Genomic DNA, 21,012 nt, shown 5'->3' with positions numbered 1-21,012 from the left:
TTTCGCATGGATAATTGACACATTTGCAAAATAAACGATTCGAATCATTATCATGAAGACGTAAGAAAACCATGTTGGAATGTAGGAATGAGAATGACACATAAATAAAGGTCCTATGTTACACCAATGGAAAACTCACACATCCCAGTGTTCATTCACTCAGATTGACAATAAGAAAGACGAAGCAGAGTCGATGATTGCATTCAAGGTTATTGAATAAATGAAAACTAGAGCCTTGAAAAAGCTCAAGTTTGTAATTGCTTTACAAAGCACACCCTCGAGGAAAGGGGAAAACCAACTCAATACGTTACAGAGTTGGGACAATTCAGCAAGGCGCACATTGATAACATACCATCGACAAACTATTCAGCGAGGATCATTAAGGAACATTCACACAGAAGCTGGATATGGTTTTAGATGATCAGATTGATATGAGTTGATTGAGAACCAGCTTCCCAGATGGCCATGATTGTCTTCAGTCATAAGTTTACCAGTGACACCATATGTTAAGAACAAACAGATAAAAAGCACCCTGACTGGGGATAAACATGCCTACCACCGAATCATTTAGTGTACATTGCGGTTGAGCAATCCTTGAAATGATATGTAAAGGTCTTTGTTATCCATCCCAAATATCTCTTCAGCTTTCCTCAAAGTTTCCTTAAGAGAAAAGGCAGAAATCATTTATTCAGTTAGCAAACGACTAGAGCATAAGAGATCTGCATTGCATCTATCTAGAACATGAGTACATGACTCGTCAGCAGCTAATTACCTCTCTAGATTGCTTTTGAGCATTCAGTTCCTTTATGTTTGCCAAAAATGCACTGAATTGTTCGTATGACAGACGACTCCTGAATTACAAATAAATCCCAAAAACAGCCTTAGAGAAACTGAATAGAAGTTAATAGCTGCACGAAATTCCGGAAACAAATTCCGACTCACCTAGCTTGACGGAAGAACTCCTTCCCATCAATTCGTGGCGTACGTCCTATGAATATTTGAAGAACAGTAAGGAAATGTCAATCAGAAAGAGTATTGAAATAATTCAATACAAAACGTTATTATGGAAGAATGAGCAATTAGATGATATCCAAAACAGGGTTGTGTCAACAACAATTAACAGTAACGATTGAAGTACTTCAGAGGACTAGCAATAATTATTTAACATGCACAAGGCTCTCGAAAGTAAAACTGAATTACAATAACTCTTGCATACCTGGCGCTGGGCGTCCGCGAGGAGGGGAGTTCGCTGCAGATGACTGCTGGCTTGATGGGTACCATGAAGACATCGTACCGCGTCCTTCATACTGAGATTTGGTGGGGGATGTCATGCCAGATGTTTTCTGAGGAGATCCAGCAGCTGAGTACCTTATTGGTGATCCCGTTGTGGATATGTTTTTTGGAGTTCCAGTGGGAGTGAGCCGTGGTGTTATATATGGTGTCATAGAAAATCTTTGCGCAGCTTGCTTTGAGGCTGTGGAGCAAACAACCAAGCAGAATAAATATATCATCTAACAGATGAGAAATATGCAGGCCAAAGAAATGCCAAGCAAGCCCTAAAATAACGGTATTCAGGTACCATCATCAGTTGTGTATCCACTCTCCACAGAGCTGGTCAAATAACGGTGTGTCGCATGCCCATTAAACTCCTCCCCTACAAGCGGAAAGAGCCAAGAACATTTGTAGAATAAAAAGGGTAAACTACAAAAGATTCATGTGAAATAACAGATAATGAAGGTCTGTATTGAATCGGTTGAAAGTACCTTTCACAGTGTACGGTTTGGAAACTGACTGGTCACAGGTCACAATATCAACAGTTTCAGCTGGCTGTTGGAAAAGAATACAAATGATAGATTAGTTTGTCACTAGAAGTTTTGTAATTTCAGCCAGGCCACATGAGGTCCCCTGAAATGGTCGATGTGGAAAACAGCGACAAACTCATCGTAGGAGTTATCAACAACCGTGATTAAAAAAACAACCATGATCGCAGAAATGTACCGATGCATTATCTTCATTTAGCGACTGCATCAGTTGTCTCTTGAATGTCTCCAACTGTCAAAAAAACAAGTTTTTTTCGGCATACATTACAAAAGCTGGAAAATTTTAAGGTTCTGACAGCGGCAAATTTGGCAGAACCATGCAACAAATACCAACCGTTGGAATAGGAGAACAATGAACAACATGAAAAATAAGGGAAGAGAAAGACAAAGCCATAATTACAATTCACCAGGTCAGACAGGTTTAAACTCCAAAAGGGTGAAAAGAATGTTGACTGCTGTGTAGAGGAATCCAAAAGGAAAAGTCTTCTTGGCATACTTCAATACAAGTGTACATAGCATCAGACTATTTTACAGATTAAAGGCTAGTCGATATAAGTTCTCCTAAGCCAGAATTCTTGAGCAAGATTTTCAGATAGGAGATATCACAAAATTGTGGTGGGGCGGAGCATTTCCACTTCCAAAGTGAAGAAAGTCAATCAAGTCAGGGAAAGCAGTCACAGAATAGGGCAAAGACCCTGTTCTGCAAAGGTTCTCATTCGTTTACCAATCCATATCAAATTGTATGATAGCCAACAGCAAGAAGGAAGGAATGTAGCGGAAGAGAAAATTTCATTGAAGGGGGGATCTTCTACCAGCTATCAGACTGTGAGGTAAGTAGTACAAACAATCAACGGAAGAAGATCCATTGTACTTCCATATTTTTTTAAAGGAGGGCACCTCTTTCCGCATCACTCCAGTAATTCAGGCCCCCGCTCAGATTTTCCTGCCCTTATAATAAGTTATATTGTTGTTATTTCTCCTTAAAAGTGCAGGACCTACATGGATAGGTAAAATGTTCAGGAATAGAAAGATAAACAAACCTTATATCCCCCTGAACTTCATGGGAGTGGTGCTGCCATCCAAACAGAGGCGGTTACAGTTAGATATAAAGGTGAAGCCATGGAGTATTTCACCTAAGAGATTTATTTTTCTTATAACTTAGGTGTCCGGGCCAGCTTACGTGCACCTCTACTAATCCTGGAGGACCAATCCCACCTCAATTTTATTCTCTCCAATCACAGAGAATGCATTACTTATTCTCGAGCTCCACTTTCCCTGGGAAACAACTCTTTCATATTGATGTCACGGCATAAATTGACAGCAACTTGCCAATGGATGAGTGATATTGTGTTCTCAAATGAAGACCGGTATCGATTTCCCCACAGCAGTAGAATTATAAAAGGGAAATACAAAAATCTGTACCGTGCGAACATACATAAGAACACTTCCTACTTGACATTCTTTAAAGAAGACGGCCTAAAGTTATCCTCTTCTCTACCCTCGTCAACAATGTAGGCCATTTTTGGAAGCACATCATCGTAGGCATTGTTCATTTTATCGATTTTGGTTTATATTCAACAATTAAAGGTAGCAAATTCTAGCAAGGAGTATGATAAGAGTATATGATACTGCTAAAACAAAAGTATACATGTATGAGTTCAATAGGCAAAACAACTTCACAGCATAAGAGTTATGTTCTCTGTTCTCTGGAGTGCAGATATTCTTCATAATTGACAAACGAGTACTGGGAACCCAACTTACCGTATCCAAGAAAAGCCAAAATAACTCTCAATTATGGTGTAGTAAATTGATTTTAACAATGAGAGTTAGAAGAGATATTACCTTGGCCAAATCACGTCCCAGTTTCTTGGTTGTCATGGCCAATGAATCTCGCTCCTTGGAAAGCTTCATCTATTGTAAAATGATTTTTTTAAAAAGAAAAACAAATTCAAATCAAATTCTACCAAAAATCAAAGATAGGGCATAAAACAAGACAAAATCAACAAACATTAATTAAAAAGAGGAAACAAACATTATCTTCCCGAGCAATCTTCAACCGCATGTCGGATTCATGAAAGGCCTGTTGCAGGTGCGAAACCTTCTCTTCGAGCTCCAATATGAGGCTGTCCTTGTCGTACACCTTCTGCCTTAACCTGCCCACCTCGGAATCCAGCTTGGACACCCGCGACGCGATCGCCATGGACGTGATCTTCCTGGCCAGATCGAGCTGGTCGTAGGGATCGGTGGGGATGACCGAGAGTATCTCGTCCGGTAGGTTGAATTCCGGTCCGGTTCCGGTGGTGGTGCTGGCGTGCGACATCCTCCTCCCCAAATGTAGAGAGAGAAAGTTGGGGCGGAGAATTCAAGGAACATACACAATAATAGGACTATAGGAGTATCTCTCTGTCTCTACAAAACCCTAATGTAGGATAAATCTGCACAGGGGAATGCAGAGGGAGGGATAGGGGTAGATGGAGACCTAAACAGGCGTCGGACGATTTGAATTATGAAATGAGGATTATTAAATAGTACTACTAGTACGGTATAAATGAAGAATGGAGTCTGTACTCCGTAGAGTCTCACATTTTCTCTATTGACATTTTTCAAATCAAAAAATTAAATTTTTTCGTGTATAAATTTTTTAATTTTTTTGTACCATATTAAAGATTTTAATTAGTATTTTAATTTGATGTAAAAAAATTCAAAAAATTATACCCAAAAATAGTTGATTTTTTTATTTAAAAAATTATACAACTTTTTGTGATTGACTCTCAATATGGAACGGAAGGTGTACATATTATTATTCTGTCTCAATTTGTCTTTCTTTCTTTCTACGGATCACGAATGTAATGTAGTAGTAGTAGTAGTAGTACTGGTTGGTCTAATAATGTGTTTGGTCTGTGTCTAATTTAATGGAATGGGGGTCTTTCTTTATCAATTAATAATAATAATAATCACGTGTTTTGCGGTCGGTTTCTCTCAATACTGCTAGTAGTATTTTCAAAACTTTCAAGTTTCCCTCCAAATGGACCATGCTTGCCTTGCCTTGCCTTGGGTACTCCAACTCTTTTTGGTGAATTGTTTGGATGCAATGGATTTTTTTTTATTTTTTTTTGTGTGTGGTTGTAAAGTAAGTCATCCTATTGGCTAAGAAATTGAACAACATCAAAGTAAAAACTACAACATGTTAACCTTTAGTCTAACCCTCATATTTACCTTCATAAACTTCATGAGTTCCCTCGTCTCCGTCTCCGTCTCCGGAGAGCAACTCAAGCACTAGGTCATTAAGACTACTGCCTTAGGCCTTTTTATTTTGAGAGACCTCACTTTTTATAAATGTGTATTTATGCTATATGTTGATTTCAGAGACTAGTTTAACTGATAAAAAAAAGCTTCGTTCAGGTGAAAGGCTGCCTAAAAATGAGCTTTTTTCTTAGAATTCAAGTTTTTCATAAGATTAATTTCTCTCATATTTCTTCGTTTGCTCTTCTTCTTCTTTAACGAGCACCTTGGGCTGGGCATGGTGCTAGACCTTGTTTAGAGATGCAGAATACAAGTATTGTATACGTTATAGATATTTCATAAGTAAAAAACTTTACAATTTCCAAATAATAAAGAAAAAATATTAGAATGTTTAATATCTATATTCCAACTCTTAAAACGCCTCACATCTTCTCATTTTGTTTATATCTTTATTTCCCTTGCAAATGTCTGTGTAACAATAGGAATAAAGACAAGAGAATTGTGAAACGGTTGGTCTGATAGTTAAATATCACATGTGCTGTCAATTTTCGTAGAGCAGTTCAATATTGTTCGGATTTTAATTGAGCCTCTTGTTAGTGGACGGTATGTCCCAATAATTTTGTTAAAATACCCGTAAGGTGGCCCAAACAACCAAAGTTATGACAAAAAAAAAAAGTCAAGCCTTAATCAAAAGAGTGAGTTATGAACACGTTTTTGTCTTAAAAAAACAAAAAACGTGCAGAGATTGAAGGTAAAAAAAAGTACTTGTACTATATGTAGTAACAATAATGGCAACTGCTATGGTGTCCCCTGTTCAAAAAGGGACACGGATTATTCCTCCTGATGGTTTAATGTTATACTTTCGAGTGATTATGCTATGTTATTTTTGTAATAATGGCATAATACTTGTTATATCATTTTAAAAACGTATTATGTCTTCGAGTGGCTGTGTTGTGCCTTTGAATGGTTGTGTTATACCATTTTAAAAAATGATCCATATAATGGCTTACTGTGTTACCCAAGAGACACCATAGCACTATCCGGCAACAATTGTCTACCTACGCCTTCGACCTTAGCAGGTGAATAATGAACAAGGAGTTTCCCGACAGATGCATACAATTGGGAAGCAATGTTTTAAAAATTGGACGAGACCTGCTTGTTTGTTCGGTTGAACCGGGAACCGGTCCAAGCCTTGAACCCACAAAATTGTCCACAGCAGAGCTCGAATCCTGATCTCTCACAATGGATAGCTAAGAGTTATTAACTGCTCTACAAGCTCACTGGTTTTTATTCTTTTGTTTACTACTATATTTTTTGGAGAATTTTGGAGGGAGGGACACATTGTCAATTTTAGAGATTTAGTGTCCAAATTTATTTTTGTGTCTCTCCCCGGAGACGGCTACACTTTCATTTTAGAGAATATTTAATCTCTAAAAAAAAATGATGGATCCCTCCAAAATTCATCCCAACAAAACTACAAAAAGAAAATAAAAGAAGGTTATTATAAAATCTTCCCTCAATATGCCACATCCATTTTATATTCCCTCCCGTCCCCATTCTTTAGTCTCTTTTGGGAATCCGTGCTATTTTTCAATTGATTAAATATTGCAATCTATAATGTTTTAGGTGATTTTGAAAATATCGTTTAAAAGAGCACATTGAGATCTATCAAATAAGATCCATATTATATATAATTGGTATTACCAATTAAAAATTATAATTAATTTTTTAGCCGATTAGGATAATACGAGGGATAATAGAATGGGGACAGTATTTTGAAGAAATAGACATATGTTTGTTGGAGATGCTCTAATTGTAAAACCGCTCTAAAACTAAAACAGGATTAACTAGCGGTTCAATCGGCTTACCGTTCTGACCGTTCCAGGGTTGCACAACTTGCACTCAACCGGCTGCTTTTAGGGAGTGTTCGGACAAATAAGCCAAAATAGCTTATTTTTTGTCCTTATTCAAATTTTTTTCGTATCACTTGGCTTATTCTCATTTTTTTAGGTATTATTGCATCTTTATGACGAGAGGAATCTAAAAAGTATAAAATTTTGATCGAAATCCAATATTTTTTGAATAAAGACGAAAAAAGTGACTTATTGGCTTATTTTTGTTTTTATGTGGATTTGTTTGGTTTATTTTTTGCAGGAAAGCCAATGGCTTTTTTGTCCAAACAAGCCTGCAAAAAATACTAGAAAAAAAGAGGATAGGGCTCCTACTCCTACAATTTCCTTCATTACCTTCATCGGGCTCTGACCTCTCACTGTTCTCAGGTCACTGCTCTCTCTCTCTCTCTCTCTCTCTCTCTCTCTCTCAGCCACAAGCCGCAGTCTCTCTCTCTCTCTCTCTCTCTCTCTCTCTACACCATTCCAGGTTTGAAAAATTGCTGATTTCATTTCTTGAATGTGCTTATTTGTAAATCCAGCCTCAAATCGTAATAATAATAAAAAACTTGTTGAACTATGGCATCTTATTAAGCTGTTTACCAGCGGGTGTAAAAAATTCCCACCGAAATTGCGAAGGATCTCTGAGCAACGTATTTGTTTATATAGCATAATTAGCTCTCCCATCCCAGGTGATTAATTTATCATTACATGATTTCACTGCATAACTTGGACTGAAGTTTGGAAATAAGATTCGTTGCATAATTGAACCCACTTATCATTACATGATCTCTGTCTGTATATTTGTTACAAAAGTGGAATTTAGGCTCATGAATGTCCTCATACTGTAGTAGTAGTAGTAGTATTTTTCTGCTCTAAATTTACGATAGACCCTTGATGGATTGCATATTAACTGGTTGGGCAAACTGAACTCCTGGCCAGTGGCCTCTGTATACTCGCCTGTTGGGAATTGTTTTGTACTCCAGAAGGGAAAAGTTATCACGAGTTTAACCTCGTGAAGCTATCCATGATCCTCCCATTATTAGGTCAATTAAAGGACAAATATTGAGAGAGAAGCATCCTATGGTGATCCCACAGACAACTATTCAGGTGAATTTGACCACTTCCTGTCAAGCGCGTAGTAAGAAATCATCACATCAATTTGACCACTTCCTGTCAAGCACGTAGTAAGCAATCCTGTGAGTCTGATCATATTTGGTCGGGGATGTTTGTGGGTGGTTTCTTCTAATTTTCTTCCACATGCCATTGTCGTTAGAGATGGATCCTTATTGCTAACCTGGAATGTCTGAGGTGGTTCATCAGAAGGAAAACTATTTAGAAGGTCCATGAGCTCGATTTCATGGTAGACATACAGTCGGAAAGAAGTCTAGCAATAGTTTCTTTCTAAATTATTCATTTGATGCTTGTTATATGTATCCTTCATTTGGTGATATAAATCGGTCAGATTTGTTAAGCGGTAATCCTTTGCACTTGTACACTTATCTAGAAGTAGTTATGGTACATATGGTGATGTCTATGTGGCGCTTCAATGCAGGATTGGAGTAACAAACAGCTGTCTAAATGTTGGTAAAGGGTAGGAAAGTCGCTGGTAGGGGAGAAGCAACGGCTGCACATTATGCTTTTGGTCCGCTTGAAGATGATATGATTATAAAACACCGGCTTCTCACCCGCACGACCACCACTAGGGGTGAACCTCCTTTGAAGAAACTTCAGAAGAAATTCACCTCTTTTGCCCTTGAGATTGAGAAGGATGCAGATAACTACAGTGACTGCGAAAGACTTGCCAAAGCCTTCTTACAGGAGTTGACGACGTTTGAGCTTCCGCTTCTTAAGAGCAAAGCAGTCATAGATGCAAATCTGAGAGAGAAGGAGAACTTCAACGAGTTGAAAGATGAGATAAACCGGCAGATTATTCAGGCACAAGCGCACATAGAGGATCTGAAGAAGCAACTAGAGGAGAGCAAGATTGAAAGGCAGCACAAAGAAGAGTGTGAGGCAATCAGGAGGTTAATCGGGATGCAACCTCCAAGATCAGAGACACAGAAGATCATAACAGATCTTGAGAAAGAGATTGCGATGTTGGAGGCAGAAAATACTGCTGGTTCAAGGACACTGGAGCTTCGCAAGAAACAATTTGCTCTCCTGTTACATGTGGTATGTAGCGAGATGCTTTTGCTTCTTATTTTTATTTTACTTTTGCTTTGTTGCCAGAGGACTACTGTTGTTTTCAAGAAAATCAAATAGCTCTGCAGTACACATTGTCTGTTGATTTTATTGCTTGTGTCCTCATTTTTTCTAGAGTTAGGTTGTTTTGATTTTTTCCTCTTCCATTCGTTCTCTCTGTCTTCTTGTTTGCCCTTCATAAATTTTTGGTCATCACTTATTTTCTTCCCATCCTTAAGGTCTCCCCTCAACTCCAGTCCTTTCCATTTCTAATTAGAAGCAATATTGTAAGTAAGATTAGAAGTATCAAGTAAAAAGGAAGATTTGTAAACAATGAATGTGGATATGATTTTTAAAGTAGTTCGATTAGATCAGATAGAAAGAACTCTCGATTAATCAGGTTACTTGGGATCCTATGGTTATGGATGATGACAGGTTCTCTCTTGATCCCATTGAATTTCAAGATAGAGGGGTGTACGAACTGGAGTGCTTATGCCCCAATCCTTACTTGTCCTTACATAAGAGTATTATTGGAATTTAGTTCTTCATCGTGATCTACTGTTGGCTGTGGTAATGATTCTCATTCCTTGTCAATATCTGGCCTCTGTTTTTTCTTACAATGATAAAGCAGGTTTTATGGTGTTAACCAAGTGTGTTTTACCTCTTTCTGCAGGTGGATGAGCTGCAGAACACCATAGAGGAAGAGCAAAGGAGTTTGATCGAGGAGATGAGAATAGCATTCGATGACCAAAAGAATGGTGTGGAGGATGCAAGCGGGGGTTCCGAAGCCATGGCTGTTGATTAGTGAAGACTGCTGCGACTGCTGCATCTCAGCCTTAAACATGTGAGGTGGTGGTTGATCTTAATTCTTGGGCTGCTGAATTCTAAGATTACACTGTAATATCTGAACTCTATTTGTATCTTAGTAAGCTGAATTTTTGTATCAACTTCAATTTCCTCTTTAGTAGTTCGAAAATTTTATTTTTTTGTTTATTGTTTTTATTTTTTCCCTGCACATCTCAGAAACAGCACATCGATGTTTGGGACAATAGACAATCCGGCGGATATGATGACTAAGGTAATCACTGGGGTCAAGTTCCTACATTGCTTGGACTTGATCCACCTCTCGCAATGTTGAGCACCTTTTGTCGCATGGCACCTTAGGGCGCACTGCAGGCAATGTTGATCGACAACTATGTTTGGACTGAGAATCCTCACCAATGTGGGGGTTAGTTGACTAATTGGCTCAATATCTTCCCCAACTGCCAACCCTCCATTGAAGACCCCGTTAAATCAACTCCAATCTGTGTTTTTTTTTTTTAAGCCTTCTCTTCCCTATGAATTGGGGGATACCAGATAGATAAACTCATCAGACAGAAGTGAGCAACATGTGTCCAGATTTGCTCGATACATGTGGCTTCCTTGTTATTCGATGAACTCCATGCGTTGGATGTTTCGAACAAATCTGTATCCGTGCACATAAATGTGAGTTGACAGACTTTTCCTTTCTCAGAGAAGAACATCAACAGGGGCACTCCTATCAAAACACTACAAATACTCGAACATAATATCATTAAGTCCAAAATGCTTTCAAGAGATCAAAAAAGTGGAAATACAACTAAAATACCATTAAGTCCACTGACCACCAATAATCACCATAGTTCCATTCATAAACTTCTCCCAACTAAAGGGAAAACTGCATAAAGTAGTTAGATCAAACTATTCGCCTGGAAATAAAATCCATGTTCCATTCTGAAATAGACATCCCTCCATCAAGCATTATGCACATCCCTTCACACATGATTTTCTTGTAAATGCCTTTTTTGATCCCTTTCCGAATAACCAAGCCTGCCCAACCTATTCCTATCTTCCGGAAATGCATGGTGATTATGGTGATGGGACCCAGGAACATAATCGTGACGCTGCTTTCCCTCCAACGGTCTTTCAAGTGGGCTCCCTGCCTTTCTCTTGCGATTACTTGACACTGGTGATCGAAATCCATGTCCAGCATCAACATCAACAGATGCTGCCAACTCCCCTTCTTCCACATTTCTTGAAGTTGTGGGCCAGCTTTGCCTCCTCTCATGCTTGATCTTCACACTATCGGAACCCAATTCAATGCCATCTTCCAGTTCCCTTTCAATGAGATCGTCATCGTCCAAGTCTTTCTTCCGAACCATGTCACCGCGGGACTTCCTTCGTTTTTCCAAAGCTGCCTTTACCTTGTCTTTGTCAATCTTCTTGATAGCTTCTTGGGGTGACTGGCCAAGCATATCATCTCTGTACTCCACAGTTCGACCAGGAAATTTATCCTTCATAACCCCTGCTGCAAATCTTTCTTGATCTTCTTCACCAAACCTTGAACTGTTAGGGTCTTCCCCAATGTTTTCCTCATGAAGTGATTGCTCTTGTGGTTCATGGCGTTGTTTCTGGTCTGACATACCTTTTAACTCCGTGCTCCCATAGTCAGTACTCCGATTTTGTGTGGTTTTCATGGTCCCACCATGATTATCCGGATGTGGATGATCAGGGGCTGGCCGGGATGATGTTGGCCTCAACGTTCCAGGCTTTGAAGTAGGACCCACACCCTGAGAATTGCTATTACTTGGTACATGTTCCTCGTTGCCTATAGGAGCTTTCGGAAGGGGGGGATGACTTACTGCAGTCCCAGCACTTCCTTCCGCTTCACTTGCCTGAGAAGCCGGGACTCTGTTTTGTTCATACAGCTCTAGCATTTGATTGCTGACCTCTGCATTAACGAACAGTTGGGAGTTAGATGCAACATCCATTATCCAGACATTTATAAGAACTAGTCATGAAATCAAATCTCAACTGCCAAAATAAAAGAGGTATACTGGAGAATTAATTAGAATTACGCACCTAAAATTAACAATTAGGCAAATACAAACTAAATGTATTTGAAGTATCTCCAAAAAAAACCACTACATACGGAACAATAAAATTGTTAAATGATCGGATGAAGTATTTAAAATCAATACACAGTGATATTGATGCTTTACACGCGCATACATGCACCATGCACACAGAGTAAGAGGAACATTATGGACTAGGGAGCCCCTAAGTACCAGTTACCAACATATTTAAATTTTAAGCTATATACATAAAATGTTTACGAATAATAAAAGGGCATCAAAGAAGGCAGTACCAGTAAGACATTAATGGATAATTTGGAGCTTTTGGTGGAAGTATCATAACTGGTATATACTAGCCAAAGATAAAGTACAATATGATTTATGTATGTGTAGCAAAATATATGAAGGATGATTATGGTCTATGGATACTCTGCATACAGTAATAAAACAGATGACTGGTTTATTACATATTCAAATACCAGTTTTATCTCTTAGCTGACACACATGTAGTCATCACTGCCAATTAAGAAGTACAAGTAAATAGGGTAGTGTTCTTTCCCAAACCTGAAGTGCACATAGAAAAAAGAGTAGTATAACGTAATTATAGAAGTGTCCACATGGCAGTGGTTTTGGGCACTAAATGCATAAAACGCATCAACTAGAAAATGAAGAATAGGCATTATAGGTGTGCGGCATTCTTTGCAAAGGTAGGCAAACTACCAACCCTCCAATTGGCGTGCAGTGACATCAAACTCCTGCCACCAATGAGAAACCTTCTCACCGTCAGATGGAAGCTTTACTTTAAGGAACTTGGCAGCAAGGAAAATGGCACCTGCTGCAATGTGGTGGGGCTTAAATTGCAAGCAAAGAGATGTCCGCAGCCTGCATGCCGCTTTCCCGGGTCAAAAAGAGAAAAGGAAGAATGACCACGGAGGGCATTATGTAAAGAACTAGAAATCTGTCATACCCATCATTGACAAAATTCCATGCAACTTGAGCAAGGGCATTTTGAGCAACCTTAAATTTCTTTATTGCCTCAACAAGGGGTTTGTATGGATGATGCACATTAAGATCGAAGCCAAGAGTTGCAAGTACAACCCTCTCTCCCAACAAAATTAGTTCTTTTTGTTGTTCGTATACCTCCTGCATGATCAACCTCAATACGTTAAATAAGTTAATATGTATGAAGTCCAAAATAGCAATCAAAAGATTACCTTAATTGCTTCAATTTATGGGAAAGCCATGTTTAAGTGTGTACGGCATGCACCCCCTTGAATCGTTTTCAATTCATAACATTCTGTATGGAAATTCCCTTAACATTTTGTATGGAAATTCTTACCATTTTGTATGAGATCCGAAACATTTGTATAACGATTCACATTTGCATAGATACCCACAACATCAAGAAAAAAATTCATAACACACAAAGGTTATAAATTCAATTATCAGTCTATCCAAATGTTATGAATTGTTGTACAAAGAGAGCATAGGGGTGTGTAAGATATAATGAATTTGAGGCGATTCAAGGGGTGCATACCGTACACACCAAACAAGGATGTGTATATAAAAATTTCCTTCAAATTTTTAAGCAATGAATGATACTATGCATATTCAAGGACCATCATGCTGTATTTCTAACTAAAAGTGGCATCAAGCTTTGTTGTTCACTTGTGCTATGTGCATGACAAAAAAAAAGAATAGAAGATGGACTAATCAGTACGAATAGTGACTGAAAAACAAGTTCAAGTGGAGTACATGTGATGAGTGATGCTAATTACAAATAAGATGAGTAGCATAACCACTACCACCACAAACAGTACCTTTTGCTTGATCCTCTGTACTGCAGCGGGATCCTTTTTATGAATTATTTCATACGAAACAAGTATAACATCCTTAAGTGGGCGAGGAGTTTCTTCAACCTTCCCAGCAAGAAACATACATACTGTTGCAATGGTCTGCGATAAATTTTAGGACAACTTAGGTGCCAGGAATAATAATCCGTCAAAAGCCAGATGTGAATTGAACATCTTTCCTCCATCGTTATACTCCTCTTATGTGAATTGATCATTGAACATGAACATCAATACATTATGCAACAAGTAAGAATTCTGAAGGACCAAGAATTCAATGCACACAAAGGAGTGAGGTATGGATCAACTGACAAATTATAAACACCAATTAGCAACATACAACTGCCCTCAAAAAGGACTTATTACGTGGAAGGAATTTGTCAACTTGACATCCAAATGATAGAAGTTACACCTCAAAATGTAATCATCTACGAAAAAAACAATAGACCTTCCAAAGTCCATCTATTGGAAAAAGAAAGCTGTTTTTTCTTCTTCTATGGTTTGGACCTCAAAGTGTGTGTGCATGCCGCATGCGCAATTGTTTAGGGGTATCAGTGGTCTGTTGTGGAGGAACCTAATGTGCCCAAGTAAGACAAGCACCAGCAGGTAAGACAAGCATCAGCAGAGCTCATCAGCTGGAACCACCCCTGCCCGCAATGTGCACGGTCCAATACATAGAAAACGACAAAAAGGCCACGGCTTTCCTGTTTTCAAATAATGATCAAGTTCCCATTTGGGATTGTAAAATCCCACAATTAGGGTTGTAAATAGCAAATAGCCAGCTGCTTCTACACTGCCCGCCTATCTGTCAGCTCAACTTGCTGGTCACCTAACATCCCTAATTCACATTGGGTCTTGTAAGGACACCATTGTTTACCCCACATCACAGTATTTATATAATCTTTTCCGTTGCTTTTTTAGCAAAAAAAAAATCTCACACGTGTGCTAACTACCTAGTAGATGTCTTTCACATTACATTTACTAAGTGACAACATCCTTAGTAATAATTTTGCCCACATCATAGATACACCATTAAGGTAAGTTTTCTAGTCAGCCACAAAAGCATAAGCTGTTAAATGCTCCAAAGTATCAATAACTCAACTCACCCTTCTGTCATTCTTCGCATGGGATTGACGAAGGAAGAAACGATGACAGAAAATTATTGCAGTAGCAATTGTTACCTGAGGCCTGCATTTGTAACATACACTATCACATATCTTGTATAAAAGCAAAAATTCTTAAGCCAAAATTCTTCAGCCACATTAGAACAAAATTATGAGATAAAAAGCAACACAGGCTCAAAATATCATCTCACATGCAGGCACAAAAAGGACTTCAGCACAAAAGACAATGTCATCTTTCACCTAGATCCCAGATCAAGAATCTTAATGATTTTAAACTGTAAAATCCCAAACCAACTAATACCCATTCATGGGAAACTCAAAACATCATCTCACCTGACCGAGTCTATGACAGATAGGTGACCGTGTAAAACCCACTCACATATATCCAAAATTACTAAATACGACCTTGACTTTTACATGCAAACAATCTAAGATCCAACAGCATAATAAAAGTAAAAAAGAAAAAGAGAGAACTCTAGAATAAGTATGCCCAGTTTAGTACCCATTAATAGGCGTCTAGGAGGGCTAGATTAGGAAGAAACCTAACCTTGGCATTAAATGCACAAAGTGGTTGTCCTCACTCGAACCCACAACCTTACGGTTAGTAAGCTGAGTTTTGACCACTGAACCAAGTGTCAAACCTACTTAAGCCCTAAGCCATGGCCCTTGAAAAGCTTCTCAGCAGTATCTTTCCATTCAAAAACTTTGCCCGTTTGTCAATGAGATAAGCTAACCCAACAAGCCTTAATGGCAACAGTTCTAACAGCTAGTCCGTTACACACAAATCCTCAATAAGGTGCAGCAATCCTTTAGATAGCATTTCTCTGTATGTTAGAAGGTGAAGGAATAGGAAACAAGGTTGCGGATGATTTGAACTCGACTGATAAACGTTTAGGGGGGAAATAGAGGATGTTTTATGGTAGTTAACATTAGAAGATGTGCTATTGACAATAGTGGAGGTATGTTGGATAAATCATGCCCTCACTAGACCCTGCTTTTGGCATTAGCCTTGAGAACTAGGGCGCTCACTCTTCAATAAACAAACTGTATAAATTGAAAGGGAATATGTTAACCAATAACCATAGTTTGCACTAAATGAGTCAATGCATTTAGTGTGTCTTTCCATGAACTAAGGATAGCATAATGTGTTTGTCATTGCATTCACCAAATTCTTGTGCTCCCTTCAACTTAGTCTCTATTCTAGAGGAGCTTTCACTGATCAAACAGACAATACAACCTAAATGGCTATCACAGGTGAAGCTCTATCTCTCCTTCTCTGGTTCACTTTGTCCGTGTTTCACCAGCCTTAGTTTTGCTCTGTCACACACACGAAATGGGAAGAGAAAAACAAAACCAGCCATAAATGACTATCACGTGTGAAGTGTCTCCGGCGCCAAACAGCGCCCAAATGCTGTTGTCAGTGGGTTGCAGAGATGGCTCCTGGCCTCCGGGTCCCTCCACAGGTCTCCTCAAGTCATCTCTCTCATGTGGGGGCCAAGGTCAACATAAGACTCATATTTCTTGAAAAAGTGATTCGATTGATGGGATTTTGGTCTGGTACTTAATAAATCGCTGATCAATGAGAAGGTTATTGAGAAGCATATTCCAGTATTTCTTATGGAAATGTATTGATTTGAACCATCACAGGACCCTCATCGCCACTCAATAGCATGTCATCTCTATCGATATCTATCAATCTAAATCTTCTTGTAACCGGAGCAATGCTCACTAAGGAAGATTATGCAATCAAATTGCAAGAAAGAGCTTTAGAAGCTAGGTTTATTTTGAGTTGCTTGATTAACAATCTTTTACCACCAATTAGGTTCACAAATCTAGTGCTGTTCAAAAAAAAAAAGTTCATAAATCTAGTATAAACAGCTGCTACTGAAACCCATTAACCAAGCTTGTAGAAGATTAGTACACTGTCCCACACCACTACCTATACATTTCAAGGCCAAATTGCTCAAGGACCATAAACAAGATGACTACGAACTAGACATCAACTTGAAAGGCTACTACAGACAGCTCAACCAATATAAGTAAATAGCAAGGCTTTGTTTGCTAATAGATACGTTGCAAGTACTAACATTTTTTTCTTTTCCGAAACAAAACTTGACAACTTTCAAGCATTTATCAACATATATCATTGGATGCAACTTCCAACTATCACAGTTAGTTGCTTTTACTCATTTGAACTATACTTGCTACGAGACCAAACTAGCGTACAACAGCTCAAACACTCTATTTGTGTCAATGTGATCTCAGACATCCCATCGATCCAAGAAAATGCTTATGGCCATAAGAAAAAGGATGAGAGGAAAAGAAATCAGACACTGAATTGTGGCAAAAAGGACTTACACTTTAAGCCTCATGCCCAAATCCTGTAAGAATGTACAATATGACTTGCGTAGATAAGCCTCTTTCTTCAAATCGATGCCATCTCGTCTGGATGGGGAATTTTCTTCAATTTCCTTCCTAGAGAAGTACCAACGTCCACCATCATCGGGGCTGTCCTGAGAAGTTTTCTGTGGCCCACCTTCATACATTCCATGATGTGAAGGATCACCAGTCAGCAGACCAGCCATGGGCCTCTCTTCCCACCAAAAATATTCGTGATTTATGGGGAAGCCCGCCTTCTTTCTTGAACGGGAGGCCTAGGCTAGTGATTGTTTGCATCACCATCATCCAGTAGCATCCTGTGCATCCTGTCTATGAATCAACATAGCAAGTCAGAAAATTAGGTTCTAAGCAACCAAATAGCTTGCAATAGCTTCTAATGTAATCATAAAGATGCAAAGAATGAATAACTATGAAAAAAAAAACCATCCTAAACTCGACTGCTACTGGGCTGGAAGGACAATTTCTTCTAGGATGTACAACCACACACTACACCAACCTTACAGTTACAGTTGTGTCTCTTGCTTTTGAGTATGACTCAATGTTCTGTTATTTCTGGCCTACTAAATTATCAAGTTGAAAAACCTCAAGAGGTTTAGCCACAAACTGGCAACTAGCTTTCCATAATTAAATCAACAATTTAGAAAATGAGAGGACTACAAGATACATGTAGCACACAACAGGGATCGACCAGCTAGCGCAGTAAACTGGAAAGCAGTGCCTAGCCTTAAACCATGTCAAAGCAATGACCTTATTTTACTTTCGTTATGAGGATGCAATTCAAGAAAACTATGCCATCATAACCATAAGATTCATATAACACCATCTTAATGAATGTTCCTTTCACATAACAGTTAAAGCTTCGTGGCTGCTATTGCAGAACTTAACTGACAACTAAAATAGGAATAACAAGAGGCTTGCATTCCCTAATGATTGCATCGGTAACAGAACACAATCGGTAATATGGAACAAAAATGAGAAGGTGGTAAAAGTATTAAAAGCTGATGTGTATGAACTATATAAGCATGTGAACCCCATTCTCTCCAAATAATTAAACCGACTAAACCAGTATAAACCCGTATCATCCATATGAAGGTATGCATCTGTTTGTGTTTTTTCAACTATTGCACCTTCTCGTATAGCTACAAAAAATGTGGCCGCAAAATGCCTGGGTATTTGGCTGACCCTTACAAATACGAATGTTTATTAAAGTCTGTCATCGGACAGTTTAGGAGCAGGCCAAGTACGACTTAAGAACTCTAAAAAACGAACATTAAATACATCCAAGGTCAGTGGAAGAAACCTGGTTGTCAGAATTCAATCGATTTACAAGTGTTGTGGGGCCCGAATTGAAATTGTAAGAGCCGCTTGACCTACGCTCGCAAATTCTAAGCACGGACTATTTCTAAGAAACGAGTATTATCCATCAAACCCTGAACTTTTCTCTCGTAACTGGAGAGAGAGAGAGAGTGAAGATAGATTGAACAGAGAGTTTGAGACTATATCTGCACCGTACGTGATTATCAAATACAAATAAAAAAATACATAAAGAGAGATTGAGAGTAGAGATACATACCCGGTGAAGGAGCAAATGATCGTTCAACGATTCCCAATCGCAAGTTTTTGGCTTTGAAGTAAGGGATTTGATAGTATTATTTGGTTCAACTGTGGTTCCAAATCCAAACCCTAGACAGTGCAGGTACATTGACGGGTGCAATATGTAGAGGGCAGGAGGTTGTCCGGTTCACCGTTATGTGGTCCTGGACCGGAGTCCGGAACAGGAAAGGGGGCCTTGAGTTGAGATCATGTCACGGTTCCAACGCTTTAATTATCTTCCTAGTTTGTGGCTAAATTAAGGTCCATTTAATACCGAGATCAAAATAAATGAATCCATTTAATTATAGGTGCACTCCAAATATTGTTGTGTGTAGAGAGCAACAATCATCCCTAATTCTATTTAAAGAGGAAGATAAAAGAGTATATAGCACCTAATTTCTACGTATTTCATATATACACAAGACTGGTTTCGTCTAATTTCTTGAATAACTAACTAGTTTATGTATTCAATATCATGGATCAAATCGGAAGTAAAAGTTATAACATGAGACCAAGTTTGATAGCGAAAAACAAAATAATTGCAGGATGTGTCATGGTCATAGTTTGGTGAAACTTTTGTTCTATAATCCAAAAGATTGAAAAAGAATCAACATAATACTCCATTAATGTTGCCGTTTCCTTTATCTCGCTCATGTATATCCACACACACACGCACAAAAAAAACCATTTGGGTTCAAGTAAAATGGAGAGGAGAAACTAGAGCTGGGTGTGTTATTGTTTAGTGAAGTCGAAACACTCAGGGAAAAAATAAAGGAAACTACTCCTACACAAAGCATTATTTAAGTGATATAAGAGTATAATCAAAACCTCAATAAGGCAATAATTAATACCAGTCAAAAACACATTTGTTAATGCTGAAAATGTTGTTGACGGATATTAATTATCAGAACACGTCATTGGCCGTCATTTTGCCGTCATTTTTCCAAACTAGTAGTGTGTAGCCGTGTAGACAAAACTTTTAAATGGGCCGTGGGGGCCCTGTTTATTGATTGGGAGACGAAAGTGATGCCATCTATTTGGGCTTCTTACTACTGCTTAATTAATGGACCATCAAATGTATACTATAATCCTTCCTTTCAGGTAATGGGCCGGCCTGTGATACTCCGAATGTGAAACAGTAGTAGAGCATATATAGATGCGTGAGCATGAGCTTGCCAGAAGTGAACAGTTAGCCTTTCTCCAGATGATCGAGCAGCTTCATCTGCTATTCCTAATCATCTTATCTTACTAGTAGTATTTTATTATTACATTTTTTTGGTGGGCACGGTCAAACAAAATGAAAAAAGAAATACTCCATACGAAAGCCAAGCTAGCTTTACATGAGTCTGAATATATAGCATACAGTATATAAAAACCTCACCATGTACAGATATATATGAAGGATTGCTTTTTTATCCTCTGATGACTATTTAAAATCATTTGTTTCGCAATCTTTAGTAAGCGATATATCAACGAAAGATATTTGATTACTCCTTGTAATATGTGGGGTTGTCCATCAGGATCGTTTAACCTCACCTGAGCATCTGGTTCGGATTAATGGGTTTGCCTAACTTTTTATTTGACCTAAATAGATAACGCACGATTAAGGGCCAGATCGGTCGGAGATTGGAAAGGCCCTCCAATGGACTACTCAAAAAGTGTAGGAGGAAGATATATGAAAGCACTAGGGTTTTGAGAGGTGAATAGTGAGTACCATTCTACGGTTTCATCATTGCCTTTATATAGATCTCGTTGACTTGCTCTCCAAGCCAGTGCGTGCCAAGCACGCTCAATAACCGCCTTCGGTCTACGTCACACCTAATGTATTGGATAAGGTAATTAATTATCGGGCATGTGCGTGAGCTGTTACCCATGTGCACTCGTGCCCAACTCATGCCATGACCGTTCAGCCTTACGTTACTGGATAAGACAGTTAAACATATGTAGGCAAGCTGGCACGTATGAGTTGGCCGAACCACAGAGAAGAGCATTGACCTCAGTATGAGTTGGCCGAACCATAGATAGGAGCGCCCACT

General features: G+C 38.7%; 3 protein-coding genes across 7 annotated transcripts; 1 reads left to right on the top strand and 2 right to left on the bottom strand.

The window, feature by feature from the left end:
• Positions 1-197: 197 nt before the first annotated feature.
• Positions 198-4,331, bottom strand: LOC131321853 (uncharacterized protein At4g15545). The gene is made up of 9 exons (XM_058352820.1): positions 3,853-4,331; positions 3,663-3,731; positions 1,999-2,052; positions 1,764-1,827; positions 1,580-1,654; positions 1,217-1,474; positions 943-988; positions 773-851; positions 198-660 (listed from the first exon to the last, which is right to left on the bottom strand). The coding sequence occupies exons 1-9, from the start codon at positions 4,138-4,140 to the stop codon at positions 568-570; spliced, it is 1,026 nt and encodes a 341-aa protein (XP_058208803.1). The 5' UTR covers positions 4,141-4,331; the 3' UTR covers positions 198-567.
• Positions 4,332-7,291: 2,960 nt separating this feature from the next.
• Positions 7,292-10,129, top strand: LOC131321852 (THO complex subunit 7A-like). 3 transcript variants are annotated; one of them, XR_009198641.1, is made up of 4 exons: positions 8,038-8,062; positions 8,508-9,127; positions 9,572-9,706; positions 9,810-9,949. XR_009198641.1 is itself a non-coding variant. In XM_058352818.1 (3 exons), the coding sequence occupies exons 2-3, from the start codon at positions 8,534-8,536 to the stop codon at positions 9,939-9,941; spliced, it is 726 nt and encodes a 241-aa protein (XP_058208801.1). In that variant the 5' UTR covers positions 7,292-7,342; positions 8,508-8,533; the 3' UTR covers positions 9,942-10,129. The 3 variants fall into 3 exon arrangements, 2 of the variants coding, with proteins under 2 accessions (XP_058208801.1, XP_058208802.1); XM_058352818.1 differs by lacking the exons at positions 8,038-8,062; positions 9,572-9,706 and adding an exon at positions 7,292-7,342 and having other exon boundaries at positions 9,810-10,129; XM_058352819.1 differs by lacking the exons at positions 8,038-8,062; positions 9,572-9,706 and adding an exon at positions 7,327-7,442 and having other exon boundaries at positions 9,810-10,129.
• A 562-nt stretch (positions 10,130-10,691) lies between these two features.
• Positions 10,692-19,149, bottom strand: LOC131321851 (cyclin-T1-3-like). 3 transcript variants are annotated; one of them, XM_058352815.1, is made up of 7 exons: positions 18,957-19,149; positions 17,342-17,692; positions 14,966-15,047; positions 13,830-13,964; positions 12,977-13,152; positions 12,734-12,891; positions 10,692-11,885 (listed from the first exon to the last, which is right to left on the bottom strand). In XM_058352815.1, the coding sequence occupies exons 2-7, from the start codon at positions 17,566-17,568 to the stop codon at positions 10,930-10,932; spliced, it is 1,734 nt and encodes a 577-aa protein (XP_058208798.1). In that variant the 5' UTR covers positions 17,569-17,692; positions 18,957-19,149; the 3' UTR covers positions 10,692-10,929. The 3 variants fall into 3 exon arrangements, with proteins under 3 accessions (XP_058208798.1, XP_058208800.1, XP_058208799.1); XM_058352817.1 differs by having other exon boundaries at positions 12,791-12,891; positions 18,957-19,117; XM_058352816.1 differs by having other exon boundaries at positions 17,342-17,688; positions 18,957-19,114.
• Positions 19,150-21,012: the final 1,863 nt, after the last annotated feature.

Source organism: Rhododendron vialii, chromosome 4a (genome assembly GCF_030253575.1).
Source record: "Rhododendron vialii isolate Sample 1 chromosome 4a, ASM3025357v1".
Lineage (NCBI taxonomy): Eukaryota > Viridiplantae > Streptophyta > Magnoliopsida > Ericales > Ericaceae > Rhododendron > Rhododendron vialii.
The sequence above is the reverse complement of the archived record's forward strand: the minus strand, read 5'-3'. Positions and strand labels throughout refer to the sequence as shown.

Bases quoted from the DNA above. Each gene is read 5' to 3' on its own strand.
- LOC131321853 (XM_058352820.1), bottom strand. From the start codon at position 4,140: ATGTCGCACGCCAGCACCACCACCGGAACCGGACCGGAATTCAACCTA. The intron at 3,732-3,852 runs GTTTGTTTCCTC...ATTTTACAATAG, and splicing joins AGATTGCTCGGGAAGATAAT to ATGAAGCTTTCCAAGGAGCG. The intron at 1,655-1,763 runs GTACTTTCAACC...TTCCGCTTGTAG, and splicing joins CAAACCGTACACTGTGAAAG to GGGAGGAGTTTAATGGGCAT.
- LOC131321852 (XM_058352818.1), top strand. From the start codon at position 8,534: ATGTTGGTAAAGGGTAGGAAAGTCGCTGGTAGGGGAGAAGCAACGGCT. The intron at 9,128-9,809 runs GTATGTAGCGAG...CTCTTTCTGCAG, and splicing joins TTGCTCTCCTGTTACATGTG to GTGGATGAGCTGCAGAACAC.
- LOC131321851 (XM_058352815.1), bottom strand. From the start codon at position 17,568: ATGGCTGGTCTGCTGACTGGTGATCCTTCACATCATGGAATGTATGAA. The intron at 15,048-17,341 runs GTAAGTCCTTTT...TTACAAATGCAG, and splicing joins TTGGGCATGAGGCTTAAAGT to GCCTCAGGTAACAATTGCTA. The intron at 13,153-13,829 runs GTACTGTTTGTG...TTGATCATGCAG, and splicing joins TACAGAGGATCAAGCAAAAG to GAGGTATACGAACAACAAAA.